The 27,005-nt window shown below is 40.1% G+C and overlaps 1 protein-coding gene across 17 annotated transcripts in view; it reads left to right on the top strand.

Annotated features, from left to right (window-relative positions):
• Nucleotides 1-312: 312 nt before the first annotated feature.
• The window catches only part of AOPEP (aminopeptidase O (putative)), a 171,990-nt gene continuing 145,297 nt past the window's right edge, over nucleotides 313-27,005 (top strand). For 9 of the 17 annotated variants that reach the window (XR_011723403.1, XR_011723400.1, XR_011723405.1 and 6 more), the window contains exons 1-4: nucleotides 326-787; nucleotides 9,303-10,266; nucleotides 16,883-17,049; nucleotides 25,545-25,710. Coding sequence is in view for 6 of the 17 variants with exons in the window: in XM_071731504.1 (XP_071587605.1) it covers nucleotides 9,461-10,266; nucleotides 16,883-17,049; nucleotides 25,545-25,710 (1,139 nt within the window). In the remaining 11 variants the exon portion in view is untranslated. Of the gene's footprint in view, nucleotides 788-9,302; nucleotides 10,267-12,485; nucleotides 12,507-16,882; nucleotides 17,050-25,544; nucleotides 25,711-27,005 lie in introns of those variants that run through there. The other 8 variants (XM_071731507.1, XM_071731509.1, XM_071731506.1 and 5 more) reach the window with 6 other exon arrangements.

The following is a 27,005-nucleotide window of genomic DNA, read 5'->3' as shown; positions in this document are numbered from 1 at the left end:
CACAGGTGCGGTGACACGGGACCCCGGCCACCCACACCGCTCCCCGCTCCCCGCTCCCCGCTCCTCTCTTCCCTCTTCCCGCTCCCCGCTCCCCTCTTCCCTCTTCCCTCTTCCCTCTTCCCGCTTCCCGCTTCCCGCTCCCCGCTCCCCTCTTCCCTCTTCCCTCTTCCCTCTTCCCCCTCCCCGCTCCCCGTTCCCCGCACCCAGCCCCGGGCCGCCCTCCCGCCGAGCGCCGCAGCACCGTCCCAGCCCGGCCGGGGGCGGGGCCTGGCGGGGGTGGGAGGGGTAGGGTCCGTGCCGGGTGTATGAGGTCATCAAGCGGCGCCGCGGCAGGCTTGGGTAGGCGGCGGGGTCTCGGCGCCATCCCGGCAGGTAACGCCGCAGCTATTCGCGGCCCCTCAGGCGCCCAGCGGGGCTGGAAGGGGAGGGATCCGGTACCGACCGTTCGTCCCTCCGCACCCTCCCCACCCCTCCTTTCCCCTCCGCTGCGCAGGACTCTTCAAGCACCCTGTGGCGCCGGGAGCCGGCGAGGTGGCGGTGTTACCGGCCGCCGGTGTTGGTTGCTCTTGTGAGCTTTCCTTGTCCGTGGGCTCTCTTGCACGAAGTCCCGCTGCGGGCGCAGAGAGCGTGAGGTGTTGGGCCGCGTTCTGGGGACGCCTCGGCTTCTCCTGTTCCCCAGCGCTTCCCACCTGCGCAGTCGGGCCGAGCCGCCAAGCCCCGTCCGAGCCCCTGCTGGAAGCTACACCGCACAAGCTACAGGCGCGTAGGGAGTGAGCTGCCGCCCAGGGTACTGTGGTCAGAATGAAAAATAGTCGGGGTCGGGCAGCCGGCGGTACCCGGCATCTTTTTTTTCAGAGCGCTTACGCAGCCTGAATCAGTGCCCTCTTGTAGGAATTCAGTTTACGGTATAATATCCTGAAAGACCTTGAAATGTAATCCTGCTCAAGCTTCTCGAAGCTAACAAGCTTCTTCCTCTCATTTGCTCTTTAACACTTGCAATCGTATAAGTGAAACTCATTTCATAAAAAACGGCATAGTGTGATTCATCTGATGATACCAGCTCAGTTTTGTTAGGTCCTTTACTCTGGATAATGCTTAGTTTCACAAAGGTCAGGTTGGTTAACTGAAGTGTCTTGCCAATGTCAACATTGGAAGGATAAGACTGGTTTTCTAACTCTATCCTTAAGAAAACTGTTATTTCACATTGTAAGTGGTATTTACAACTTGACAGCTCTATTGAGATAAGCACAGTCAGGTTTACTTGGAAACTTCCTATGTGTGAGCATTTTTCCATTTACACACTCCTTCTCCTGAGAACTGAACACACACAAACCATTCCTTGTGTATCTTGAGTGGAAATAAAATCCATGGTAATTCTGTACCTCTTTAATGCTGTTCAGGCTCACAACATAATCACTGTGGTTGAAGGGGACAATTAGAGATCATCTAGTCCAATGCCCCAATTAAAGAAGGGTTAGGTATAGTTGGATGCCCACAGTCATGTCCATCTTGACATCATCTTGTACAAGACAAGAAATTCCATCCTTACATAATGGGTTTTCTATACACATTTAAATTGTAGACTTGTGGGCAGAGATTTGTAAAATGTTTTTATGTGCATAGATCTTCCTTATGTGCATAGGTCTTCTTTTAAGCACTTAGGTGTGTGCTCACTACTGCAATACAAAGTAGCAGTCTGAAGAGAGTTTATGGGCAATATCAGGATGCTCTTCCTAGGTTATTGGCCAACAGGAAGATAAAGCTCTGTCTCACTCTTGGGTTAATTATGTGCTTTTCTTAGGAATGGCTGTTTGAGGGCAGAAGGGTACTTGGATTTTCTGGTGTTTTTTAGTTCAGCTGGTTCATATCTTGACTCAAAACTTCAACTCATGGGAAGCAACTTGCACTGCTGCTAACTTAGAGTTGCTGAGGAGAGTCTTCATTATGTTCATTTCTGTAGTTTCCAGACTTAAAAGGATGCTTCTGGAAAGGCACTGAGTGCTTTGTCATGGGATATTACTGATTGAATCACCTTTCATATCAAAGCCTCATTATGATGTGTACTGGTTTTCTTGTGACTCAGAGTGAGATGGGCAAGCTCTTTGGTATGGATTAGTTTACAGTAGTATAGCAGTAGCAAATGATTCTGTTTGCTTAAGCCTTATTTTCATCTATAGAAGAACTTATTCCTGCCTTAAAAAAGCTTAAGATGGCTTAGGTATTTAGTATGTGGAATAAAAATAGCTTGAAATTAATGGAAAGTATGTATACATATTATTTGATATTTAAAGATTAAAACTGATATTGGTGCTGATGTTCAAAACTGACTTCTTTGTAAAATCTATCTTAGGGTCTCACATTATGTGAAAAATATTTAATATTGGATTTGAAAGAAGCTTCCTTGAAAGCAGTCAAAAGGGAATTAGTTATAAACCTCCTGTAATTATTAAAAAGCTGGTGTTGTTTCAATGTGTAGTATTTGGATATCTGCCAGCAGCATGCAGGAAAAGCCTGTGGTACTAGAATACTTCTACACCTTTTGAAGAATATTGTGAGTACAGAATGTAAATGAGGTGGTGTCTGTGCTTCAGAGGTCCATGTGTGCAGCTCAGAATATTAGCTTGAATTTTAGTCAGCTTGAATATTAATTCAGCTTGAATTAGCTGAATACTCAGTTCAGGTGCATGGGCAATGGTCTGGAATGAGTGCGCATGGAGATTCCTGTTTCTGTTCACTGTTCTGTTCCTGTTTCTGACTGTCCCTAGTTTTCTGGGAAACACTATTTCTGCAAATTTCTATTTAGTTGCTTTGATTGGCTGTTATTTTATGGAATGAGTTTGTGCCCTGTCTGAAAAAGAAAAGGTGAGATAGAAATGATGTCTACACTGGGGATCAATACCTGCTACCTGAGTCAGCATTTCTGTGTAAGCTTGTGCTGCTCTGATACTGCACAATAAAATATATGGGTATGTTTTTTAAGGGATTATCCAGTTGACATATTCTACTATTTGGAACAGCTTTAAGTTGGGAATTTTCCAGGGCTTGGCAGAGCTTCCAGCTGCCTGGTTTGGTTGAAGATAAATTCCTGTGATCTTCTCTCACACAGCCTTCTCTTTCATTCATTTTTGTGTTCTGAGATTTTGGAAATCCATAAAAATGACTACAATTGTGCTCTGAAATATCTTGTGTATTCTTATTCAGGAGCATGTTTAGCATAGTCCTTCATTTGTCATGAGGACATATCTTAGATGACTGCATTCTGCATGTACCTTTCACTGCTGTGTATCAAAGATGTAAGGCAGCCCATCACTGGCTCATCTAGCACGAGTACAAAGGAATAGTGTGTGCTTGGAAAGGGAGTAGGTGATGCAGTGCATTCTGGAAACTACATTTCTGGCTTGTGCCATTGTATTATGAGGTCATCTCTGATGATGTATCTTCCCTGTTTTTCAAGGTTGGGTTTTTTTTTTTTAGTTGGGTTGTTGGGGTTTTTATTTGGATTTTTTGTTTTTTTGGGGGGTTTTTTTTGTTTTCTTTTTAAGTTCTTAAGCCTTTCATCAGATTCTACCTAATTCTGCCTGTTATGGACATCCTAGCAAGTTCTGATGGTTTTCTGACTTTCTCATGTTGTTTATTAGTGTTAGAGCATAATAGTTGTTAGCAATTGAAAATAACAGCTTCCTGGAATAATTGAACATCAGTATCAAGTATCAGAATTGGTCATCCTAGTTTTAATAGGCTATTTATTTGCATGTTGAACTGAATTAGTTTGTGTAACAATTGTTCTCACTTCCTTAGCATACTGTTTGTAAAGACTATATTCCTGTGGCAGTTTAGGTGCACGTTTTTTTTTCTTCTGCACTTTCACCTGTAGAATGGGATTGTGTTTCCAAATTCTTACTTTCTGCTTCTTCTTAATTTCCTTTTCCGTTTAACTGTAATGCCAAAACTGCATTGCTGTGTATTTCTTACCATAAAGAATAATTTTTTCAGTATAAATATTTTTAGGAAATTTATTCTCTGATCTTGTCTACGTTGCAATTGTGTTTTGTTGTGCCTGGAAGCTCCTTTCTCAGGTTTACTTTCAGAGTGTATGATTATAATTCAGGCCAATACATTCTATAGCAAGTGGAAAAAAAACAGTGTTACACAACTAGCATTCTGTGAAGGATCACTTTTCCCCTACTTCCCATTCTTTGTGCCTTTTATGCAACTCTATTATGCACAGGTGATCAAGAGTGACTCTATTCATGTTGGCCACCATCTGGTATTGTTATTGTTTATTCTTTTGCAGACATCTGTCTTCTAAAATATTTAAACATAACCAAACAATTAGCTTGCCTTATATTTTTATGACTTGCAAAGTCCATTTGGTAAGGAAGGTGCATTGAATGTTCAGTCTGTTTTTAAAAGTAATTATAACTTGTTAAATCTTTGTGTGCACAAGAAATATGACACAAAACAAGGTTTGTAAAGTGATTGTCAAGGGTTTGTAGTAGCATTACACTTCCTAGCTTGTTTTCATTATTAAAATTCAGTCAGTAATGCATTAACGCATTCAGCCAGGTGAAATGCATTACTTTTAACAAAAAAAAAAAACCCAAACAACAACAACAATAACAACAACAATAACAAAACCCTAGATAACAGTATGGACAAAACATCACAATAAGTGTTACAGAAGACAGTGTTCTTTAAGAGAAATATCTCAAAAAAAGATATAAGAAATAATTGCACTGGTATGTTCTCTGTGGTGACAGACCTTGATGTGTACACAAGGTAGTGAGGAACTTGTCAGGTCAAATCCAAGGAACAGTAACTCACAGCGGCATATTTTGGGAAGCAGTAGTAGAAGGTGAACAATTTGCAAATGCAAAGTTTGGGCATGTACAGAGAACTACCACGGTGTACAGCAAGGATCTTACTTCAGCAAAGCGGTAGGGAAGGGTCCTGCTTTTGTATGCCTAGGCTTGACTTGAAAATTTGCATAAATTGCAACTCCTGTTAATTTACCTTAGGATTTTGGTAAACACTGGTGCTGTGTTTGGTTCTAAGCTCCTCTCCACAGAAGGACATTGAGGTGCTGGAGTGTCCAGAGAAGGGCAAACAAGCTGGGAAAGGGTCTGGAGAACAAGTCCTGTGGTGAGCAGCTGAGGGTACTGGGAATGTGTAGAGGAGGCTGGAGAAGAGGAGGCTGAGGGGAGAGCTTATTGCTCTCCACAGCTACCTGAAAGGAGGCTTTAGTGAGGTGGGTTTTGGCCCCTTCTCCCAAGTAAAAGGGGATAGGACTATAGGAAATGCCCTGATACTGCACCGGGGAAGGTTTAGTAGTCTGACTACCTTTATACATGTATTGTGCATTTCTAGTTTCCTTGACCTTGTAGCAGGGAGTCTATAAATGTATAGAATTTAATTTTTTTATAATGCTTCAGTTAATTGTGGTGGGTTTTGTTTTGGTTTTGGTTTTTGTTTGTTTTCTTATTTTTGTCTGTCACCTTTTATTCTTCTATGTTAATTAAAGTTAAATAAATGTGACAGTCCTCTTAAGTACAAAATAAATGTGGGTTTGTAGGCGTTCAATTGCAACTTTATTATTTATATTAAGCAGAGGTGCTCCTCATCATAGTAGCTGAGAATTTAATGTAATTAGACTTTTGAGGTAAGAAATTGATCATATCTTTCAAATGGAACACAGAAAAACAGGGATATAAATACTTCTTAGTAGTATATCATGAATCTTTATTGTTAGTATAGTACTCACATTTTATAATATGTATCAATATTTTATTTTGCTTGGTTTTCAAATGAGAAAATCTAAGCATTTGTGCAAAACTGTGATTCTTGAATGCCACTCCATTGTTCATTTTTTTCTCCACCAAGTCACTTTATTTCTTTTCTCTACCACAAATACTTGGCTAACCTGTCAGAAAAAAATCCAGATAACATTACATCCACAATGATATACACAGGTTTCATAGCTGGTTTGCTGGTGTCACAGCATTTGGAACCCTTGGTTGCTCTCATGATATTCGTAGTTTGGTGTCAACATAAGGACAGGATTGCAACAGCCTTGTGCTATTTATAGACATTGCTCATTCTCTAAGATGAGGTTTGCTGAGTCTTCCCTCAGACTTTCGTATAGGTCTTCCTAAATATTTTAGTTCCACTTCTGTACTGTTTTTCACACTGACTTAAGTAGAAAGCAAGATCACATTAGGATCGAATACTTAATTAATAATCCAGTACTTAATTCTTCGCTTTCTTCTGTTGTTTTCTGTTAGTTGGTTTGGTTTCTTTGGTCAAGATTTGGGGGTTAGTTAAGCTGGCAGAATACGGATTAACATTTCACATATGTCTGCATAGGTAAGGAGTCCTTGGGTAGCCACACTGAAATTACTGGGACTCTGCAGGTTTGGGTTTGTGATACAATGTTAAAATCTGATGGTAAGCTAAGGGAGGACATGATGCAAAGTGTTTTATTGTAAGTATATTTGATAGCACTAAAAATAGTTAACATGACAGCACTAAAAATAGTTAACATGACAACCAAGAAAATTATTAGATTTGGAGGAAAAAATTGGGAAAAATCAGAGAACAGAGTCATATTTACTGTATGAAGTTGAAAAGATGCAATGAATGTCTCCTGAGGGCAGTCTTCACATTTCTGAATTTACTGGGATAGTTCATTGAAAGGGGGCCTTCTGAAGGTGCCCTGGTATGTTTGCAAAAGTACAAGAGGATTGATATAAAAGTGAAAGATTTTTCTCTAGGTGGTCTTCAAAGATATCCCTATAAGAGCTGTTTCATCAAAGGAGATGTTTTTTATGTTTTCTGTTCCTTGGATGAAGCTAGTTCAGGGAACAGGATAGATAATTTCTTGGCTTAAGTCTTTCAATTGCTGATGCTAGCTTGATCAGAAGTCCTGGATTCTTAAAGTAGTGTGGCAGGGGGGTGGATTCTCCGTTGTGCTGACTTTGAGAACTCCACAGAAACTGACTTTGGAGACTGAGGTCCATGATAAGTCTGTGAAACTTTGTTCACCTGAGGCACTTAAAAAGAGACTTAGCTGCCTATCATGAAGTTGTCACTGAACATGCAGGGAAAGAACTACATGTCATATCATGACATAGAATTTCAGGTTGGAAGGGACCTTAAGGATCATCTGGTCCAACTCTTCTAATATTATTGTTTATATGATATGTCTCAGCACCCTGTCGAGCTGAGACTTAAAACTTTCTGAAGTGGGGGAATCCACCACTTCCCTAGGGAGACCATCCCAATGTCTGACTGTCCTCTTAGTGAAAAATTCTCTTACGTTCAATTAGAATCTTGCCAGGAGCAACTTGTACCCATTGCCCCTTGTCTTGTCCATGTGACTCCTTTCAAACAGGGAGTCTCCATGTATGTACTGCCTCATGATGTACTCAAAATCATAAGGTCTCCCATCAGCCGTCACTTCTCAAGGCTGAACAGACCCAGTTTTCTCAGCATCTCCTTGTATGGCAGGTGCTCTAGTCCAATATCAGCCTTGTGGCTCTTCTCTGGATCCTCTCCAGGCTGTCCTTTGTACAGCGAGGACCATGGCTGGATGCAATACTGGAGGTGTGGAGTCACAAGCACTGAGTAGAGCAGGATGATGACTTCTTTGTCTCTGCTGCTGGTGGCTGTCAATGCAACCCAGCATCCTTTCTTTGGCTTTCTGTGCTGCTGCAGCTCTGTTTACTCATGTTTACTCTGCACTGTTTACTCATGTTGAGCCTCTTGTCCACCAAGACCTCCAGGTCCCTTCCCACAGGGCTTCTCTCTAGCCAAGTGGATCTCAGTCTGAACTGCACTCCTGGGTTATGTGTTCCCAGGTGCAAGACCTTGCACTTCTCTGCACTGAACTTCATGAAGTTCCTGCTAGTCCACTTCTCCAGTCTGTCAAAGTCAACTTGGAGGGTGGCTCTCTCTTCTGGGGTGTCAACCTCTTTACTCATCTTGATGTCATCAGTGAACTTCATAGGGTGCTCTTGGTCCCATAATCCGGGTCCATTATGAAGTTGTTTAACAGCACCAGGCCCAATATTGATCGTTGGGGGACTCCACTCGTGTTGTGTTTGCCATTGGAGGATGAACTATTTACTGTCACCCCCTGAGTATGGTCTGTCAACCAATTCCCCACCCATTTCACAAACCACTTGTCCAGGCCACGCTGAGTCAGTTTATCAAGGAGGAGGCTGTGGGGTACTGTTTCAAAAGCCTTGGAAAAGAACAGGTAGATGATGTCTTAACAGTTGCTTCTTCTTCTGAATTTTATTTTTAATCTAGAAAGTAGACAAAAAAGGACATCAGGAAGCTGCAAGTACATGACTTTAGCTCAAGTACTTGACAGTTAATTTTCTGTGGTGAAATTGTGCCTGTTGTTGTAACAAGTGTTGATAATTTTAATATTTCTGTGCTTCTTTATGTCTTTGCATGTTTTCCAGTCAGAAGACCTTTTGTTTTCTATAAGATGTCGTTATCCTCAGTGTTAATGGTTTTCTAGCTATTAAGATAGAATCATGGACTCATTTTGGTTGGCAAAGAGCTTTAAGATCATAAAATCCAACCAGCTAGCACACTGCTAAGTCTACCACTAAATCATGTCTCTAAGCAAGATGTAATATTTTACCTTAGGTATTTAACTACAGATTTGAAAAATCGTTGTGAGTAATCTCAAAGGAATACTTAGAATGAACTCATAGTAAATTAAACTCATAGTAAATCTTCTCGTAATTTACTTGAAGTTTCTGATATGAGAGCAGCTGTGAAAAGAATATTAATCTGCAGAGATGCATTGTATATGTGAAATTACTACTTTAAAACTTCAGGCCATATAAAGTGATTTAGGTTTACTCTTGTTACTTAGTATTACAGTGGAAAAATTATCACTATGTTTTGAGGCAATATATTTGAAATAAATGCAGCAACTTTAAAAACAAGCAGTGAAGTAATAAATTAAATTACATATTGCATAACCAATAATATTTTCTAAAGGATTATTGTTCAACAGAAGGCCTACAGTAGAGTTGTTTATTTCAGTTTATAAAAGCTGTCTAGAAGTACTTTCACTTGAGTGCTTTCTTAAAAAATAAAGCCAGTGGCTCATGACAACAGGTCCTGTAGTGATTACTTTATGACATTCTGTGGAGACACAATCACTCTTTAGGTGTCCTATTTTTATAAAGACAACTGGACTTTAAATAGCTTTCATATTTAGTGTATCTCAGAAATTGTTGAGAAACAATGATCTGATTTGTTTGTTTGTTTTTTTCTTATAGGATGTGAGAAGTGGGGGAACTCCAGATGATTCTAATACTGCAATACTAATCAAACTTATTTTTTGCATTGGGAGGCTGAATATTCTTGCTCTCTTTGGAGACATCATTTGTAGGAAATGCCAAATGCTTTGTAAAACTGGTGCCCAGTAGACTGGAACATGGAGACACAACTAGACCCCATGAAGGATGACTTGCCCTTAATGGCTAACACTAGCTACATGCTTGTAAAGCACTATGTATTGGACTTGGACATAGATTTTAAAAGTAAAGTTGTTGAAGGCATCATAGTTTTATTCTTTGAGACTGGGAGTCAGTACAAGAAAACCAGCAGTACTGGCAAAGAAGGCTGCCAGTCCCACTTTGATGAAACCTGTAAAATAAGGGCATCTGAACCCTGTCACACCCTTGTGGCAAATGTGAATGCCTGCTCATCTAAAATGGAATATAATGATTTAGCTGTCTGTGGTAAAGGTGAAGAAGATCCCTTTGATAAAAATGGTAACCATAGCAACAAGGAACAGGCTTCTGGGATTTCCAGTTCAAAGGACTGCTGTGATACAGAGGATCATGGGAACAAGGATTTTCTGCTGGTATTGGACTGCTGTGATTTGTCTGTGCTAAAGGTTGAGGAGGTAGATGTTGCTGCTGTATCAGGCATTGAAAAATTCACAAGGTCTGCCAAGCTAAATGATGTTTCAAAGGATATGGGAAATACCAGGAATCAAATTGTACATGAACTTGTGACTTTACCTGCAGATTGCTGGAAGGAACAGCTATGCTATTTTACTCGCTGCAGCCAGGCACCTGGCTGTGGAGAGCTGCCATTTACTACTGGCACTTGGAGCTTGGAGATAAGGAAACCAGGAATTCAGACTCCAGCAGACTTTCCTCATGCAATAAGAATATGGTACAAAACCAAACCAGAGGGGAGATCTGTTACATGGACTACAGACCAGAGTGGCAGGTATGTTACTATTAGCTGAAAGCTTTTCACAAATTCATTTTAAACATAGGTACAAGAACAGAGAATCTTGTAACCGTGAAGATGAGCATTCTCTTCCAATGTTATAATTTCATCCTTGTTTTGAATCCTATTGCTATCCTGTGAGAGAACAGACAGACTTGTTGCTCAAGAAACCCCAGTGGGCTTGCAGACTTCAGGCCTAAGTGACTGCATTTGCTCATTCTGAGTGGGAGTCAATAATTGCTGTGTATTGGAATAAGTGTGCGTAGAGGATAAGGAAGTATAACTTCTGGGAAGAGAAGATACTCTTCACAGGTTATTTTCATTTTAATGCCTTGTGTTCTTTTCCTTCCTGGCTTACACAACTGATCATACAGCATAAAGACCAGTATTCATGATATTTACTAGAACTGCTTCACAACTAGTCTTACATCAAAATTGAAATAAGTTTACAGATACAGTCTTTTCCTGTTTAGTCTCTCATAATCAACTTTTAAAATCGCATTAATTTATCAATCATGGCAAATAACTTCAAGCTGAAACTGCAAGTATTGGCATTTTATTAGCATTTGTGAAAGTACAGTGTGCTGCAGAGAAAATGTCAAGTTAAGTTCTCTATAGAAGCAAAATTACAATCTGCTTGACTTCTACAACGGTAGTGTTTTTGCTGTATGTTCAAAGCTGGATTTTAATGGCTGTTAGTTCTTTATGATACCTAAAATCAGGAACAAAGTTGGAAGATGAGGAAGAAATTTGGTGTAATTGAATACTTGATTTTCATTCCCAAAATAGAGATATATGGTTAACTTTCATTTCAGTTATCATAAGAGAAATAAAGAGCCTTCTTACTGGCATCCACATCAGGGAGATAAATGAGGTCTTTTAATTGAACACCTGCTAGTTAGGTAATTTTGCTGCTAAACTGGGAGCAGCATCAATTCCCGGAATGTCTCGGTCATGTTCATGACTTCCTCTTCCCCTTCCCACTCCCTTTGTCACTTCCCAATAAGTTATTTTTTGAATGAGTTTAGGAAATTTAACTCAATGTAGTACCTTTAGTTATGAAAATTCAGAATTTTGACTGTATGCAAAGATAGAGCAATGGCCTGTGATCTCAGAACATGTCTGTGTCTATCTGCCCTTTACTAAAGTCTTTGAGACTAATGTTAACAACACTCAGTTGGTATAGGACTCCTGTGTGTTGTCTGTGTGTTTTGAGCATTTGAATATTTCTTTTAAGGATCTAAATAATTAGCATCTTTTAGTATTGACTCTTTCCCCCTTTCACTCCGAAGTATTATACTTACTTAAGAGAGTTCTCTTGGCAGTTGTACACAAACATATGGAATTTTATCAGTAATGTAGCAGGAAAAGATGGCTTGATGTGGGTCAGGGAGTATGATGGTAGCAGATAGTCTCAAGCTAGTTTATTTTCATTCTTTTGTATGATATTACATAAACTCATGCCTGTTAAAATGAGTTTCCCTATCACAATCTTTAGGATCTTTCTTCTTACATTTTTAAAATCAAGTTCTGTATGTGAAGAACCCATGTATATTGTGGCAAAGTTCATTGTATAAAATACTGTCATATTTTTCAATCCCTTTCTAAAAATGAAGACCATTTATTGTGTTTGGGAGGAATGCCACTACATTGTATCCTTTTAGGGGAATTTTAAAAATTGATCCAAAATATGCATATGGTGCTTTTCGCAGAGTAGTGTATCATGTGGTTCTAACTCCAAAGAAAAGTGAAGCCAGTAAAAACGTATAAGCATTGTGTGGCCACTACCAATGTGTTTCCTCTAAGTTAGCACTAGTACAATGTATTAAAATTTAACCTATGTACTGTTTTATAAAGAGTTTAACTTCATTTGTTTTAAACAATTATGTATTATAACACACACACACGAAGTAAGATAAAACAAGGCTTTGCGGAAAGGGTTTAGGCAAGGTGAGATACATGTGTGCAGACCTGATGTTAGCAGAGCAGGGCATGCTTCTGTACCTGTACTCTGTCCAAATTTTGTGTCATTTGGCAAAAGCAGTCTAAAATAGCTATTTGTCGTTACTATTCTTTGATGTAAACTTGGTTAGCTAGTAATTGTTTATTTTTGTGGATCTGGTGAAAAATCTGATCCATATCAGGATAAAAATTTTATTTCCTGTGTTCTTACATGCTGGAATTGTGTTGCCTGACCAAGAACGAAGGAAACTGTCAGCTTCTGTGAGTGTCCTAAGGTAACACTGCACTATTGCCAGTGTTGTAAAAAGAAATTACTACTGTGAATTAAATAGAAAACATGATTTATCATGGGAAGCAAAAAAAAACCCTGGAGGTATATTGTGGAGTGAGAAGAAAATATAATAAAAGTATGTTAAAAATTCCAGAGAAAGGCAAAAGGATGAAAAAAAAAATCATGAGTTCATTTGATAAATGCTCATCTCTAGAACAGAACAGGAGACTGATAAATGTTACTTCATTTCTCAGTTGGTGGTATGATGTCAGTCAAGACTCCAGATGATCTTGGTATGAATATATGAATATCTAATTAAAAGCTGATGTAATTGATGTTCTTATAGTTTTCACTCAAAATTGAGAATTTCTAGGTTTCATTCCTGTTTCCTTGGAGAGTTGGACATATTCCAATACACTTTGTTTTGAAATAATGAATTTAATAAGTATATATATAAAAAATTGAACTAAAATGGGTGAGAAGTGGAAAGAAGGCTTAGTTATCAAGGAAAGATAAAGTATTTGACCAGTCTTCCTGCAAAGTTCTAACTCCCATTCTGGATGTACTCTTAATTGTGACCTGCCTTTGTTGACCTGAAATGTTTTAGGGAAAATGTTAGTTACATAATACTTATTAATGTTGATTGATATTATTTCTAAAGCACATTAAGGTCTCTCGGTAGAAGTGCTTTGTGAGAGTGCTGTAACATTAATTGTGTTGGTAGTGTCTGTTGTTTTGACACAGTGTTGCAATATTCTGCCTTGTCCGGTTCTGCGAGTCTGTTTTCTCAAGTCCATTCCCTCTAAAATTTCTTCATGATATGGAGATTTCCTACATTGCTCTTAAGACTGGGGTTGTACTGAAGGCACCCAGCAATCCAGCCTTCACATATGCATGATAAACCATTGGTAAAAAATATATATTGGCAGTCACTAACCCCATCTTTCCTCATATTCCTATAAAATCTGCTGCGATGTCTTTTTATAATCCTGTGCATTTTGATTAAATTGACATGAGTGAGAAATCATCCTTTCACAAATCCAGGTTGATGATGTCAGTTGCTCTCCCCTTGTCCACCAACACTGTGACCACATTGCAAAAGGCCACCAGATGTGTCAGGCATTATTTGCCCTTCCTGGTGCCCTACCAATCTGGTTGCCACCAAACACTTCCTCATTTTCCTTGTATCTCAGCAGGGCCTTCAGAATGAACTTCGCTTTTTGAAACTAGGGGTTATATATCCCATGTTCCAGAACTTCACCAGACTCTCATGGCTTTTCAAATATGATGGAAAGTGGCTTTGTAACTTCATCCGCCAGTTCCCTCAGGAGCCACTGATGGATCTCGTCATGTCCCATGGAGTTGTGCACTTTCAGGTTCTGTACATGAAGTTCTCTTGAACCTGCTCTTCTCCTGCAGGAGGCAGATATTTGGCAGTGCCTGCCTTTGCCTTCTGCAGCTTGGTTAGTGTGGCTAGAGCTCCTGCTGGTGAAGACTGAGGCAAAAAAGTCATCGAGTACCTCAGCCTTCTCCATATCCCATGTGACCAGGCACCTCTTTCCTTCTGGGTATGGCCACCATTTAACACTGATCTGGCAATTAACAGAATGACAGATACTCTCTATTAACCTCCCATCCTGATAAAAAAAAGAGAGAATAAGGGAGAGACACTTAGAACTGAACTACACAGTTTTAATGAAACAGTAATGATAAAAAGGGTAAAATTATTAAATATATACAAATATACTGAAACACAATGTCACATTCCTCCCCTTTCTCCCCCAGTAACACTCACATCTCCACAGAGGCTGCAGGTCAGGCCCTGGGAAAGTCTAGGCTGGGTTCTGGAGTCAGCAGCAATAGGGAGCTGGAGGCAGGAACAGATTCAGAATTGCAGGAATAGGGACTGCAGGCAGACAAACAGACTGAATTCTCTCAGGATGCCAAAAATGTAGGAAGAGGTAAAGAGGAGCCAAAGGGTCTTCACCCTCTTCATCCCTCAAATTTAGACCAAGCATGGTGCATATGGGATAGAATACTCTATTTGATAAATTTTGGTCACCTGTCTTGTCCGCTTCTCCATAAAAGAGGGCTGCAGGTGTGAGCCCTTCACCCCCCTTCTCTCATCATAAGGTGTTCCTCAGAACAGAGCAGTGGCCTTGGTTCTGCATACCATTCTCTTGCTGTAACTATATTGTTATCAGTCTTAGAAGCATACTGCGACTGACTGAGAAGCTTGCTGTTAATTTCAGCAAGTGCAGCTACTTAGAAGAGACTTAGCTGAAAGTAAAATTACATGACAGAAAATTAATTCTATCCTGGCCCAAACCAGGACACCCACCATTTTCCATAGTCTTTGTTTTATCACATACACGATAGAAGCTTGTCTTGTTGCATTTGATGTTCCTCAGTATCTGGGCTTTAGCTTTCCTAACATGATCCTTGGCTGCTACGTCTTTGTACTCTTCCCAGGCTACGTGTACATGCAGCCACCCTCTCTAGACTTGTTTTTTACTTTGAAGGGTGCCCTGGAGCATCTTGTTCATCCATTCAGGTCTCCTGACATTCTTGTCTGCCTTCCTCTTTTTTGGGATGCATTTCTCCTGAGCTTGGAGGAGCTGATCCTTGAATATTGACCAGCTGTCTTGGGCTCTTCTCCTCTCCAGGGCTGAAGCAGATCCCTGAAAAGGTCAAAGTTTGCTCTCCTGTATTCCACAGTAGTGAGCTTTTGTTCACCATTTTTATTGCCCTAAGATCCTGAATTCCATCATTTCAATTCCATCATTTCACCGCAGCCAAGATTCACATTACCCACCAGCCCATCCTTGGTGACAAGGGCCAGCAAAGTACCTTTTCTCATTGGCTTCTCTAACACTTGAAGAAAGAAATTATCGTCAATGCATTGCTGGTGCCTTGCTCTATTGTCACTCCAACAGACATCAGGGTGGTTGAAATTCCCCATGAGGACCAGGTCTTGTGAATGCAGAACTGCTCCTGTCTGTCTATAGAGGGCCTCACCTGCTTCATCTTCCTGGTCAGGTGGCCTATAGCAGACCCCCTCTGTGATACTACTTGCCCCTGTCTTCTCTTTAATCCTGACCTACAAGCTCTCAGTTGGCTGCTTATCCACCTTCATGTGGAACTCCACAAACTCCAGCTGGTCACTGATGTAGAGGGTGACATCCCCTCCTCTTCTCCCCTGTCTGTCCTTGCTTACTCATTGACACACTGCAGTCATAGGAGCCATCCCACCACATGTCATTAATGCCAGCAATACCAAAGCACTGCAGGATGCATACATCCATAACTCTTCTTGTTTTTTCCCTCTGCCACTGAATTTGTACAGAGGCGTATAAGTTAGACCCCCATGGAAGCTGCCTCACTGCTGGGATTACATTCTGCATTTCATGTTTTCTCCTGCTGACTTTGATATTTCTCCAGGACCAGGGCATCTATTACTGGCACTGACTCAAAGTGGTGGCAGTGGGATGGACTGAGAATCCCTTCCTCCAGCAACTCTAGTTTGAAGCCTTCTTTACCAAATTGTCAAGCCTAAGAAGTAAACCAGGAATTTTCACATCTGTGCACTAGCAATAACAAGATAGAAGGAGTCAAGACCTTGCTACCTCCACAGCTGTGGTTAAGCAGCTAATAAGAAATTGGCTGGCATGAAATATTGCAGCTGAAATTGGAAAGGGGCAGTAGATGAAGAAGCTGCCTAGGAGAGTATTAGAGAAACTATAAAATAAGCAATACTACAAGGAAGATGGCTATGTGAAAAGTGAGAAGGAAGCTGAGGCCAGTAGGAAGGAAATGTTTTCTTCTCATTATATGTCCTCTGGTTGAAATTCTGAAAGGCAGGTGAGCTAGTAGCATGTATTACCTTGCTGCAAGAAGAAATGTAAAAAATGTCAAGATTTATTGAATGTTGGACTGAGGAAGGCTTAAGGCTGCTCTGAGTTTGGATGAGCCTCCAGGTTCCACAGAGAGATAGGATTAATGATAATGAAAGCACTGTGATGACAACAGAGAGGTGTCACAGGCGCTGGTGAAGCCCTGCAGTGTCATCTTCAGAAGATACTCAGAGGTCATCTTTGGTCTTATGTGTTCAGCTAAGAGTTATTGGAGAGCTTGTGAGCTGGAAAGCTTATGCAAAAGGGGAAAGACTGAAATTATTCTTTTCTAGTTTATATAAAAATATTATGGTAATCTTGCTTTTTTCATCCCATCTTAAGTGACTTAGATTATACTTTGGTTGTTTGAAACCTACATAGCTGAAGTTAAACCCTCAGTACAACAGTAGGTTTTATTCTTGATAGAAAACTTAATTTGATCTTTCTTATTACAACTCCAACCTCAATCTCTTTTCCTTCCATCTAGGCCATGTGTGTATACCATGGGATCACCAATAAACAATAGAGCCCTTTTCCCATGCCAAGAACCACCAGTTGCCTTGTCAACGTGGCAAGCTTCAGTCCGAACAGCTGCAGGCTTTGTTGTGTTAATGAGTGGTGAAAACTCAGCAGAACCAGTTCAGCTTCAAGAAGGTAAAATGTATTTTCTATAGCAAATTATTGTTGATAATTTTGTAATTAGAAATACAACTTAGTAAGTATATTATTTTTGAAGGAATGCAGTTCCTGACGGTAAAAGCACTTATGTGTCTTTCTGTAATCTCTGTGTCATTGTATGGAAAAGTTACCTGCTTAAAGCCTCAAGGTAATTTAGTAAGAATTTAAAGCATCTGCATTTTTCATTCTATTTCTAATTACTTTTCCTGCATTTCTATTCCTTTTACCTTTTCCAGACCCGGACTTTACTTGTCATAAATTGTCTTTATTTTAATTACTGTGCAGTTAAACATTTCATAAATGGCTCTTGACAACTTCAGGCTTTGTTAAATAATTAAGTTGTAGATCAGCATGTCTGTAACTAGAAGTGGTCGTCATATCATGTCTGTTTCCTGAAATATATGACGTATATGAAAAATACAAAGTCAGTGCACTGAAAATCTGGTCTTTGGAGGTTTTTTTGCCTTGATAGGTCATAACTTGTGCAACAGTGATCAAGCAAGCATTTTTATTCTATATTGAAAAAAATATGGAAAAAAATAATCTGCTCCCCTTTAAAGAGAAAGGATAGTCCTGAGGTGGGGCGAAAAGAATGAAAGTCATTTTGATTTGAGAACCATCAGTTAAAACACTTGCATCGAATTGTCTGATTATTTTTTTCCCATATGTGAAGCCTCTTTTAGCCTTGTCTCTGCTATTTAAATACGGAAAACTGCCATGATGAACTGGTCACTTGGACAGTAATATTTTCCTCTTTCAGCATCAAGAAAGCACAAGTGCTTTTGACTTCAGACTAGGAGAGAATCTCTGACATCACTGCTTAACATGTTTAACCCATAGTTACACTTTGCTAATGAGATGTTGGCTGGCTTTCCCTCAAGGGTAGCTGAAAACATTGTCTGAAACATTAAAAGGAAGAAGGATGCTTATGTATTTGTAGAAATAGAGACCCTTGAAAAAGTCTGAGGCAGTATAAGTTGGCATACATCAGTTGAAACTGATACTCTGAGACCAATTAGCTACTTAAAAAGGCTGTTGCAAAATAATTACTTCCTCATTAACGTTATTTTGTCATTCTAGTTTAAAAAAACCTCATTAAAAAGTAATACTTTAATAAGGAAAAAACTGGTTGTGGGGAAAAAAAAATTAAAAAATACTATTGATGGAGTGTTGAGACTGATACCAGGGTACCATTTTTTAATGATGGCACTGGGCCTTAGTCACCGAAGTCAGCTGTGTCACCCTGTGGAGAACAGAAGGGCTTTTGTTTAAATCCTTGTGGTTGTTGCTTTGGTTGGTCTTTTTTGTTGTTTGTTTTTTTTTTGTTAGATTTTTTAAAATTTTCGAAAGGCTAACCCAGTATATTTCCTTTCCTAAGAACTCTCTGAAAGCGAGGAAGACCGTAAGAAGTCCTTAGTGGAAAGGCCAATAGGGAGGAAATAACTCTTTTTAGCTTCCCTGTGCTAATGAGGGGGAGTGAAAAGTGTGAAGTGAGCTGTGAAGAACCAAATGTAGCATTAAATCTGGCACGTTGGGAAAACAGGTGACAGTGCCAGTTTTGTGTTGACCTTTCCTGAACTGAAGAGAATTGCAGAAGCACTTATTGCACTTCTGTCCTTACAGATTTCCTTCTGCCTCTGCTCAAGATTTAATTCCCAATGAGAGGTTCTGCTTATGGATCTATGCAACACATACAGGTTTTTTTATGATAACTTTGATGTCATGATGCAAGAGTTGCTGACTTTCTTTAAAAATAGTAAGCCAAAGTACCTCTAAAAGACTCAGTCAGGGATGAAACCCTCTTTATCTTGTTGCTTGTATGCATCTGGTAATGATTAATCAGTGTTACAGAGCTGTTCAGAATTGTAAAAATTTACACAAAAGATAAAGAGGAAAGAAAGAAAATGAGCAATATTGTGAGGGGTGTTCTAAGAAACAAATTTAAGGCTCAAGTGTCAGTCTAAAGCCTACAGTGAATACAAATTCACTAGTTGAATTAGTAGGACTTTTAGGAGTTAAAAAGTTCAAAATGGTCTGTAGTGTTAAATAACCTGTCCCACATAGACCTTTATGGTAGGCAGTTATACAGGGAATGTGAAATCTATCCTATTTAAAATTTTATCTTACTTGTAAAACACACCTAGAAGCCTCTCTGGGTGGCTCATCCTTTCATTTGAAATACGGGGAGGCCACATTTGTTTAAAATTCCTGATATGTCACTTGCTCAGGTACAAATTAACTATGCAGTTATGATGTAAAGGTGCTTAAAAATACTGTGCATTCTTTGTGAACTACTTAGTGAAGAAAAATTTACCAAGAAAATACAATTGACAATGCCCTTTCAGAGAAAACTTTATGGGGAGCACTACATGTGTGTGTAATGTGAGCCATTTAACCACTGGATTTATTTTTCAACACTTGTCAGTTTTACGTGCCTTGAGCATATTACTGTAACACACAGAAGGTACATATATATTTAGTCACATACACCTTAGTGTTTGTTTTGGTTCATGTTCAAGAAATAGATATTCATTCATTAAGTGTGAAGTAAACCTTTCTTGCTTTTTGTGTGGTTACCTTACCTTAATGTAGTCCTTAAACTTGTTCTGCCTTCTCTGGTTCCAGGGAAATGTGTTATGTTATTGAGAGGAAATATGTTGCCAGAGAAACTACTGCTTTGTAGCTAGCAGCAACAGCAGTTGCTTTTGTTTGTGCTTCTCTTGCTTTTCACAAGGCAAAACAAGAGTGTCCACTACTTTATTGATTGATCTCCAACATGTATCAGGAAGTAAAGCACAGGAGCTGACAGCTCCTCACATGCTGCTCACCCCTCTAAGCCAGTGCTGAACTCATGCTTTGGCATGAACATGAGGGTTCTCTGTGGGGAATTCTGGCTTTCTGATGAGGTAGACGAAAGGTCTCTACATGTTACAACGAGTTTCAGAGAACTGTTGGGCTCTTAGTCCCGGTGCTCCGGCCAGATAGTGGTTTTGACATAACTACTTATTTAGCTGTAGTTTTATGTATTAGAGCTCAGTCTTACTTTGTATATCAAATGTTGTGTGGGGCTGTCTCTCTTTTCCCCCAGAGATAGCTAGGGTTTTTGTGGCTTTTTGTAAATTGTGGACATAATTTCTATTTGTGTGTGTGTGTGTGTGTGTCTATGTCAGTAGAAATTATGTGAGGGAAAATACACTAGTAAGTAAAAACACTGTTAGCATCCTTGCATCTGGTATTATTAAATACCAATTCTTAGGTGTTTCTTCACTTAAAGTAGAGTACACAGGGCTCTGAACAATTTTAATGACTTCAAAGATAAGAGAAATACATTAAAAATTCTAGGAATTTAATTCCTCATCATTTCAAGTAGAAGAAGAAATAAATGGCATTTAAATTGTTCTTTTGCACAATTATAAATATATCATAATTTCCTACCCCTGTTAAATGTAGTGCTATATTTTTGCATGAGATGTCCAGTTACATCTCATAGAATAGCTAATTGTTGCAACATGATTTTTACAATTATGACATATTTGCTTTGTAGACCTGAAAAAAAATTCTGATTTTTTTTTTTTTTCAAAATTACCTGTAGGTAAAATAATTTGAAGGTATTATAATTGCCTAAATAATTATGAGTAAGAATCAAGCTGCATTTAAAGTAAGCATTGTTTTAAGGAGAGTGTGTAAGTATTACAAATAAAAGGATTGGGGTGTTCTTCCTCTCCGTTTCCTGTGGAGTAGCCCCAAGCTAATCTCTTGTTCTTCCCAAGGTGTCCTTACTATGTCTAAAAAGGTACTAGTGGAACAAAATACTGGTTTTGTGGTGCAGAATCCTCTTTTTGGTAAAGAAATCCATCTCCCTGTTTCAGCTGCACTGTTTTCTCTGGCCCTGGAGGTGGTGCTGTCTCCAAGGTAGCCGCTGGAAAGCAATTGCCAGACAGGAAGAAGAGGGAGAAAGGAAAAGTAGAGTGGATCTTGTGATCCCAGTCTATGCCCTGGGATAGATCTGAAGGTAACAAATGAAAGAAAACAAAACAAAGCTCACAGTCCTGAAGAAAGTTAAAGAAAAAAAGTAGTGAACGAGAGGGGCTGGCTGAGAGGCAGCCTTAGCAGTTGAGAGAGGAGAAGACAGAAGATAAATGAGGGTTAAGCTGTTTGAAATGTGACTTCCTGGTGCTTGCTGCAGAGAAGTGTTGCCAAATTAAAGAACATTTCAGTCACCAGTCAGTGGATGCACTACAGCAAACTCAGTTGTCGTTACAGCGCATGTGATTTCAGTTGATGGAGACAAACAGCTGTAGGATAAAGATATGCTAATATATATTCATATATATTTATTTATGTGTATTGTGTGATAAATGGATAGTTATCCTACCCAGTTGTTGAATTAGAACAAAATGGCATGTAAACGCCCTGTAGGAAATTAATTAAGCCCCATTAGGTATGTAAAAATGTATGTGTAAATCTTGGATGTTGTTCTGGGAGTATCTATAGTTCATGTGGTCTCAGTAATGCCTGCAAATATAAGGGGCTTGGAAAAACAGTCAGGGATCTTTGTCTTAGTTGCTTTTATTTTCTTTGAGACATCTTAATTTAGATAAATCTGAAAACACATACTGAGAAAAACTAGCTTTCTTTGTCTGTGGTATCTTCATCCTTTTGCTTCAGTTCCAGCTATTCAGCATATGTTCCTCGCTAATTCATGTAAATTATGTGCAGTACATGCTGTTCTCTCTGGACTACTAAACTGACTCCCCATTAATTTGGACATTCCATGCAAATTATCCTTGGTGGAATTTTGTGGGTTTTTGTTTTTTTGTTTTTTTTTTTTTTGATTGCTTTTTGTTTTGCTTTGGGTTTGTTTGTTTGTGGGTTTTTTTGTTTTGTTTTGTTTTTTTTAATTCTGTGGTCTTGCTTGCTGTAGTCTGTCTTGATAAACCTTGTTTCTTACTGTAACCCTGTCTGTTTCCACTATTTAGCAAAGGCCTACACCCTTTCCTTGTAGACAGCCTCCTCACTGTTGTGAGTGCTGCTGTTTTCTACACCTCCTTCCATCTGGAACAGTTTTCTGTGACTGCCTTTTCACTTTCATAATTGTTTCAGATCTCAGTTGAAAATACATTACTGTTTTTCCATTAGTTTCTCAAATTTTCACTCTTTCTCTGCTGTTGTTTGACTTGTAAGGTTTTACAGTTAACATAGTTGCATGGACTGATTTCTTATGCTACACAAAGTGAAGTAGTATAGACTCCCCTTGTCTTGTATGCATTTAAGTCAGTGGCAAAGCTGCTGTTGACTTCAGTGTGTGTAGGCTTGGGTCTAGCACACTTCATATCAATGAAACTCTGCATCAGGATTTTGATATTTCACAAGAATAAATTGTTTCTGTCCTGGCTGACCTCTTTCTTTCAAGGGCAGATTTTGGCCTTTTCAGAAAACTGATTAAGAGTGTACCCTGGGAAATGGCCCTTGAAAACAAAGGTGTCCAGGAGGGATGGGTGTACTTCAAGGAGCAAGCCCTGAATTCACAGGAGCAGGCTGTCCCTGTGTGCTGAAAGGGAAGGTGTAGGGGTAGACAACCAGTCTGGATGAACAGGGAGATATTGAAGGAAATTCAGGTTAAAAAGAGAACTTACAGACTATGGAAAAAAGGGATGGATACTCAGGAAGATCTTAGGAATATAGTTAGGTCATGTAGAAAGAAAATTAGAGAGATGAAGGCACAATTTGGACTCAATCTTGCCACTTCCATTAAGCATAACAAAAAGTCTTTCTACAGATACATCAAGGGCAAAAGGATGGGCAGGGAAAACCTTCATTAAGCTGACTTTGTCAAGCCTTTGACACCATCTCCCATAGCATTCTCCTGGAAAAGCTGTCAGCCCAGGGCTCAGACAGGAGCACCCTGTGCTGGGTTAGGAACTGCTGGAGGCCCCTAGAGAGTGGTGCTGAACGGTGCTGATCCAATTGGCGGCGCTCACCAGTGGTGTCCCCCAGAGATCAGTGCTGGGCCCAGTTCTGTTTAATATCTTCACTGATGATTTAGATGAGGGGATTGAGTCCACCATTAGCAAATTTGCAGATGACACCAAGCTGGGGGGAAGTGTGGATCAGCTGGAAGGCAGGAGGGCTCTGCAGAGGGACCTGGACAGACTGGAGAGTTGGGCTGATTCCAGCGGGATGAGGTTCAACAAGGCCAAGTGCCGGGTCCTGCACTTTGGCCACAACAATCCCATGGGGAGCTCCAGGCTGGGCACAGAGTGGCTGAGAGCAGCCAGGCAGAAAGGGACCTGGGAGTCTGGATTGACAGGAAGCTGAACATGAGCCAGCAGTGTGCCCAGGTGGCCAAGAAGGCCAATGGCATCCTGGCCTGTATCAGGAACAGCGTGGCCAGCAGGTCCAGGGAAGGGATTCTGCCCCTGTACTCAGCCCTGGTGAGGCCACAACTTGAGTCCTGTGTCCAGTTCTGGGCCCCTCAGTTCAGGAAGGAGATTGAGGTGCTGGAGCAGGTCCAGAGAAGAGCAAGGAGGCTGTGAAGGGATCCAGCACAAGTCCTCTGAGGAAGGGTTGAGAGAGCTGGGGGTGTTCAGCCTGGAGAAGAGGAGGCTCAGGGGAGACCTCATCACTCTCTACAACTCCCTGAAAGGAGGTGGGAGCCAGGGGCGGTCGGTCTCTTCTGCCAGACAATTACCAGTAAGACAAGAGGGCATGGACTTAAACTCTGCCAGGGGAGGTTTAGGTTGGATATTGCAAACAAATTCTTTACAGAGAGGGTGATCAGTCATTGGAATGGGCTGCCCAGGGAAGTGGTGGATTCTCTGTCCCTGGAGGTTTTTAAGAAGAGACTGATGTGGCACTCAGTGCCATGCCACACAGTGGTAGTGGATGAAGGGTTGGACTTGATGATCTCAGAGGTGCTTTCCAACCTGGATGATTCTGTGATTCTGTGACATTTGCTTGCCTTGGCTCATTTATAGGTTTGGTAAGTGAATTGAAAAAAAAAAAGGGAGAGGGGGGATGGGGATACAGAAGCAGAAATTGGCAAAACTGATACTCTCTTTGTTTGGAGCAAACAAGTATGTTCTGCCCACATAGTCACAGGAGGTTAGGAAAATTACAGGAGTAATATATATTAATCTGACAATACAGACAAAAGGTTTTTGATGGAATTGCTGAATATTGCTAAAAGTGGAATGGAGTAAGGAAATGTATGTTGTTGCTAGAGGATATAAAAGGTGGGGCTTTATCTGCCTCTTGTAAGACTTCACGAGTATTGTTTTATCATACTAAACAGGACGTGGAAAACTTATTGTTAGGCTAAACTTAAAGATTTTTCTGCGTGTCCTTCCTTTGGACAGTTTGATCTTCAGTGGTCACTAAGGTAGGTAGACCAGAGATACTTAGCTGCAGTTTATTTCCCTTCCTCTGTGGCTCATGGCCTTCACTAGGTTGGATTTTTTCCTAGTCAGAATACTATTAGAAAAGAGCAAGGATAAATGTTCACTTAAAATAAACAAAGTTTGTATGTTTCCACAGTTGCCACAGCTACAGTTATTTGAACATGATTCAGCAGGTTGTAAGTCATGCTAGGATTTTTCCAAGAGTAGTTAGTCTGTTAGTATGGTGTCATAGCTGTATTTGTGACCATAAATGAGAACTTGAATGTGACCCTTAAGCTGTACCATTTTAAAGGGACAAACAGAATACCTAAGCAACATTTAGGTTAGTGAAAAGTATGCTGTCCTAAAGCATCCTTCAGTGTGTCCAGACATGTTCATAGAAATAGTCATCCTATACTGCTCTCCTTGTCTTCCAGCAATGTGTTCCCATAATGATAATATTTATCATCTCTTTGCTCTTATAATAGACTCTTTCATCTTGTTTTAGCAGCTCCTAAGTTATTGTGAGCAAATCATTGACTTGGGCAATATCCCATCTCTATCTAAATTTTGATTTCTCACCGTCTGGTTTGCATGTCATGCATCTCAGATTTCCAGATCCAATTCACAAACACTAGAGTTTGTTTGTTAGAACAAACAGTTTGGTACTGCCTATCAGTTTGGTACTGCCTAGAACACAAAAGAAGATACTTTGTTTAGTTAAAGCGAAACTGTAAGGTTGATCCAGGGATGAAAGGGTTGTTTTAATCTTTGTGCTGTACATTGCATGTCTTATTTAACAGTATGGTTACATTAAGTTGAATTGATAACATTTTAGCTATGGATTTATTTATAATGAAAGATATTGGCAGAAAGCAGAAAGTAGCAGGTTTAAATAAACAATGCTGAATCCATGGTGGCTGCATATGACTTCCTCTTTTGTGTCTCAGTAACATATTTCATCAGCAAAAAATATCAGGATGTAGTGTGGGAGGTTTGTCCCGAAATCTCAAAAACATGAGAATGTCAAGTACTGAATGTGTGCTGTGTCTGATGAGTCTGTACAAGTCTGATGAGTCTTTTTATTTACAGGTGTCTTGAGCTGGTACTACTATGTGACTATGCCAATGCCTGCATCCACCTTCACAATTGCTGTGGGGTGCTGGGAGGAAGTTAAGCAGAAGTCCCAGGAGTCCTTCACAGGAGCTATCCAGACAAACACTGAGTTTTCCTTGCCATCTTCACAAGCTGGTTTCAGGTTGGTGTTCAGAATAGTGTTGAAAGCTGAGGTATATGAATAGCATTACTCTGTGGAATGTGAAAATGAGTCATTCGTACAGAAATCAAAACAGAAGTTGTTTAATCTGAATGGAAAAATCGTGCAGGGAAGTGATTCCAAAGGCATTATTTCATGGGCAAGGGTGTGGTTGTTTTTATGTGGAAACAGCTGCTTAGTGAGCAACAGCACTAATAAAACCCACTGTCCTCTGGATCTGCATTCTGTATCCTGTGTCTCTTAATGCCCCGTTGCAACACCTATGTAAATGTTAAGTAGCACCAGTCCCAGTACTGATCTCTGAGGACTGCCACTCATCAGTGGTCTCCATTTGGACATTGAGCCACTGACCACAACTCTCTGAGTGCAGACACCCAGCCAGTTCCTTATTCACGAAGTGGTCCATCCATTGAATGCATGCCTTTTCAACTTAGAGACCAGGATATCGTGCAGGACAGCCTAAAATGCTTTTCCCAAATCCAGGGTGATGATGTCAGTCGCTCTCCCCCTGTCCACCAACACTATGGCCACATTGTAAAAGGCCACCAGATGTGTCAGGCATTTTTTGCCCTTTGTGAAGTTGTGCTTGTTGCCACCAGCCACTTCCTCATTTTCCATGTGTCTCAGCAGAGGCTTTAGGATGATCTGCTCTATGACCTTGCTGGGCATGGAGGTGAGACTGGCCTGTAGTTGCCTGGATCTTCTTCCCTTTTTGAAGCTAGGGGTTATATTTCCCATGTTCCAGTCAGTAGGAACTTCACCAGACTCTCATGGCTTTTCAAATATGATGGAAAATGGCTTTGTAACTTCATCTGCCAGTTCCCTCAGGAGCCACTGATGGATCTTGTCATGTCCCATGGAGTTGTGCACTTTCAGGTTCTGTACATGAAGTTCTCTTGAACCTGCTCTTCTCCTGCAGGAGGCAGATATTTGGCAGTGCCTGCCTTTGCCTTCTGCAACTTCATTGGTGTGGCTAGAGCTCCTGCTGGTGAAGACTGAAGCAAAAAAAAGTCATTGAGTTCCTAGATATATATTGTTTGTGCCTGTCTAATGTACAACACATTGAATAATAGGAATTTTTACTGGTTTGGACCAAAATACTTTTGACATAGTATTGATAGAAAAAGGAAAGTGTCCATTAAAAAAAAAAAAAACTTCTGAAAAAAGGGAAATATTTTTGAAAGTTTTGTAGCAAAAATTAGTTCAATGTTAAATTGGTTTGATGGTCTTTGCTGAGTAAAAATAAGTGATTTTCATTAGATAAGATAATTGACATA

The sequence above is a fragment of the Heliangelus exortis genome, chromosome Z, assembly GCF_036169615.1.
Source record: "Heliangelus exortis chromosome Z, bHelExo1.hap1, whole genome shotgun sequence".
In the NCBI taxonomy this organism is placed as follows: Eukaryota; Metazoa; Chordata; class Aves; order Apodiformes; family Trochilidae; genus Heliangelus; species Heliangelus exortis.
This window is presented reverse-complemented; position numbering and strand designations above follow the sequence as displayed.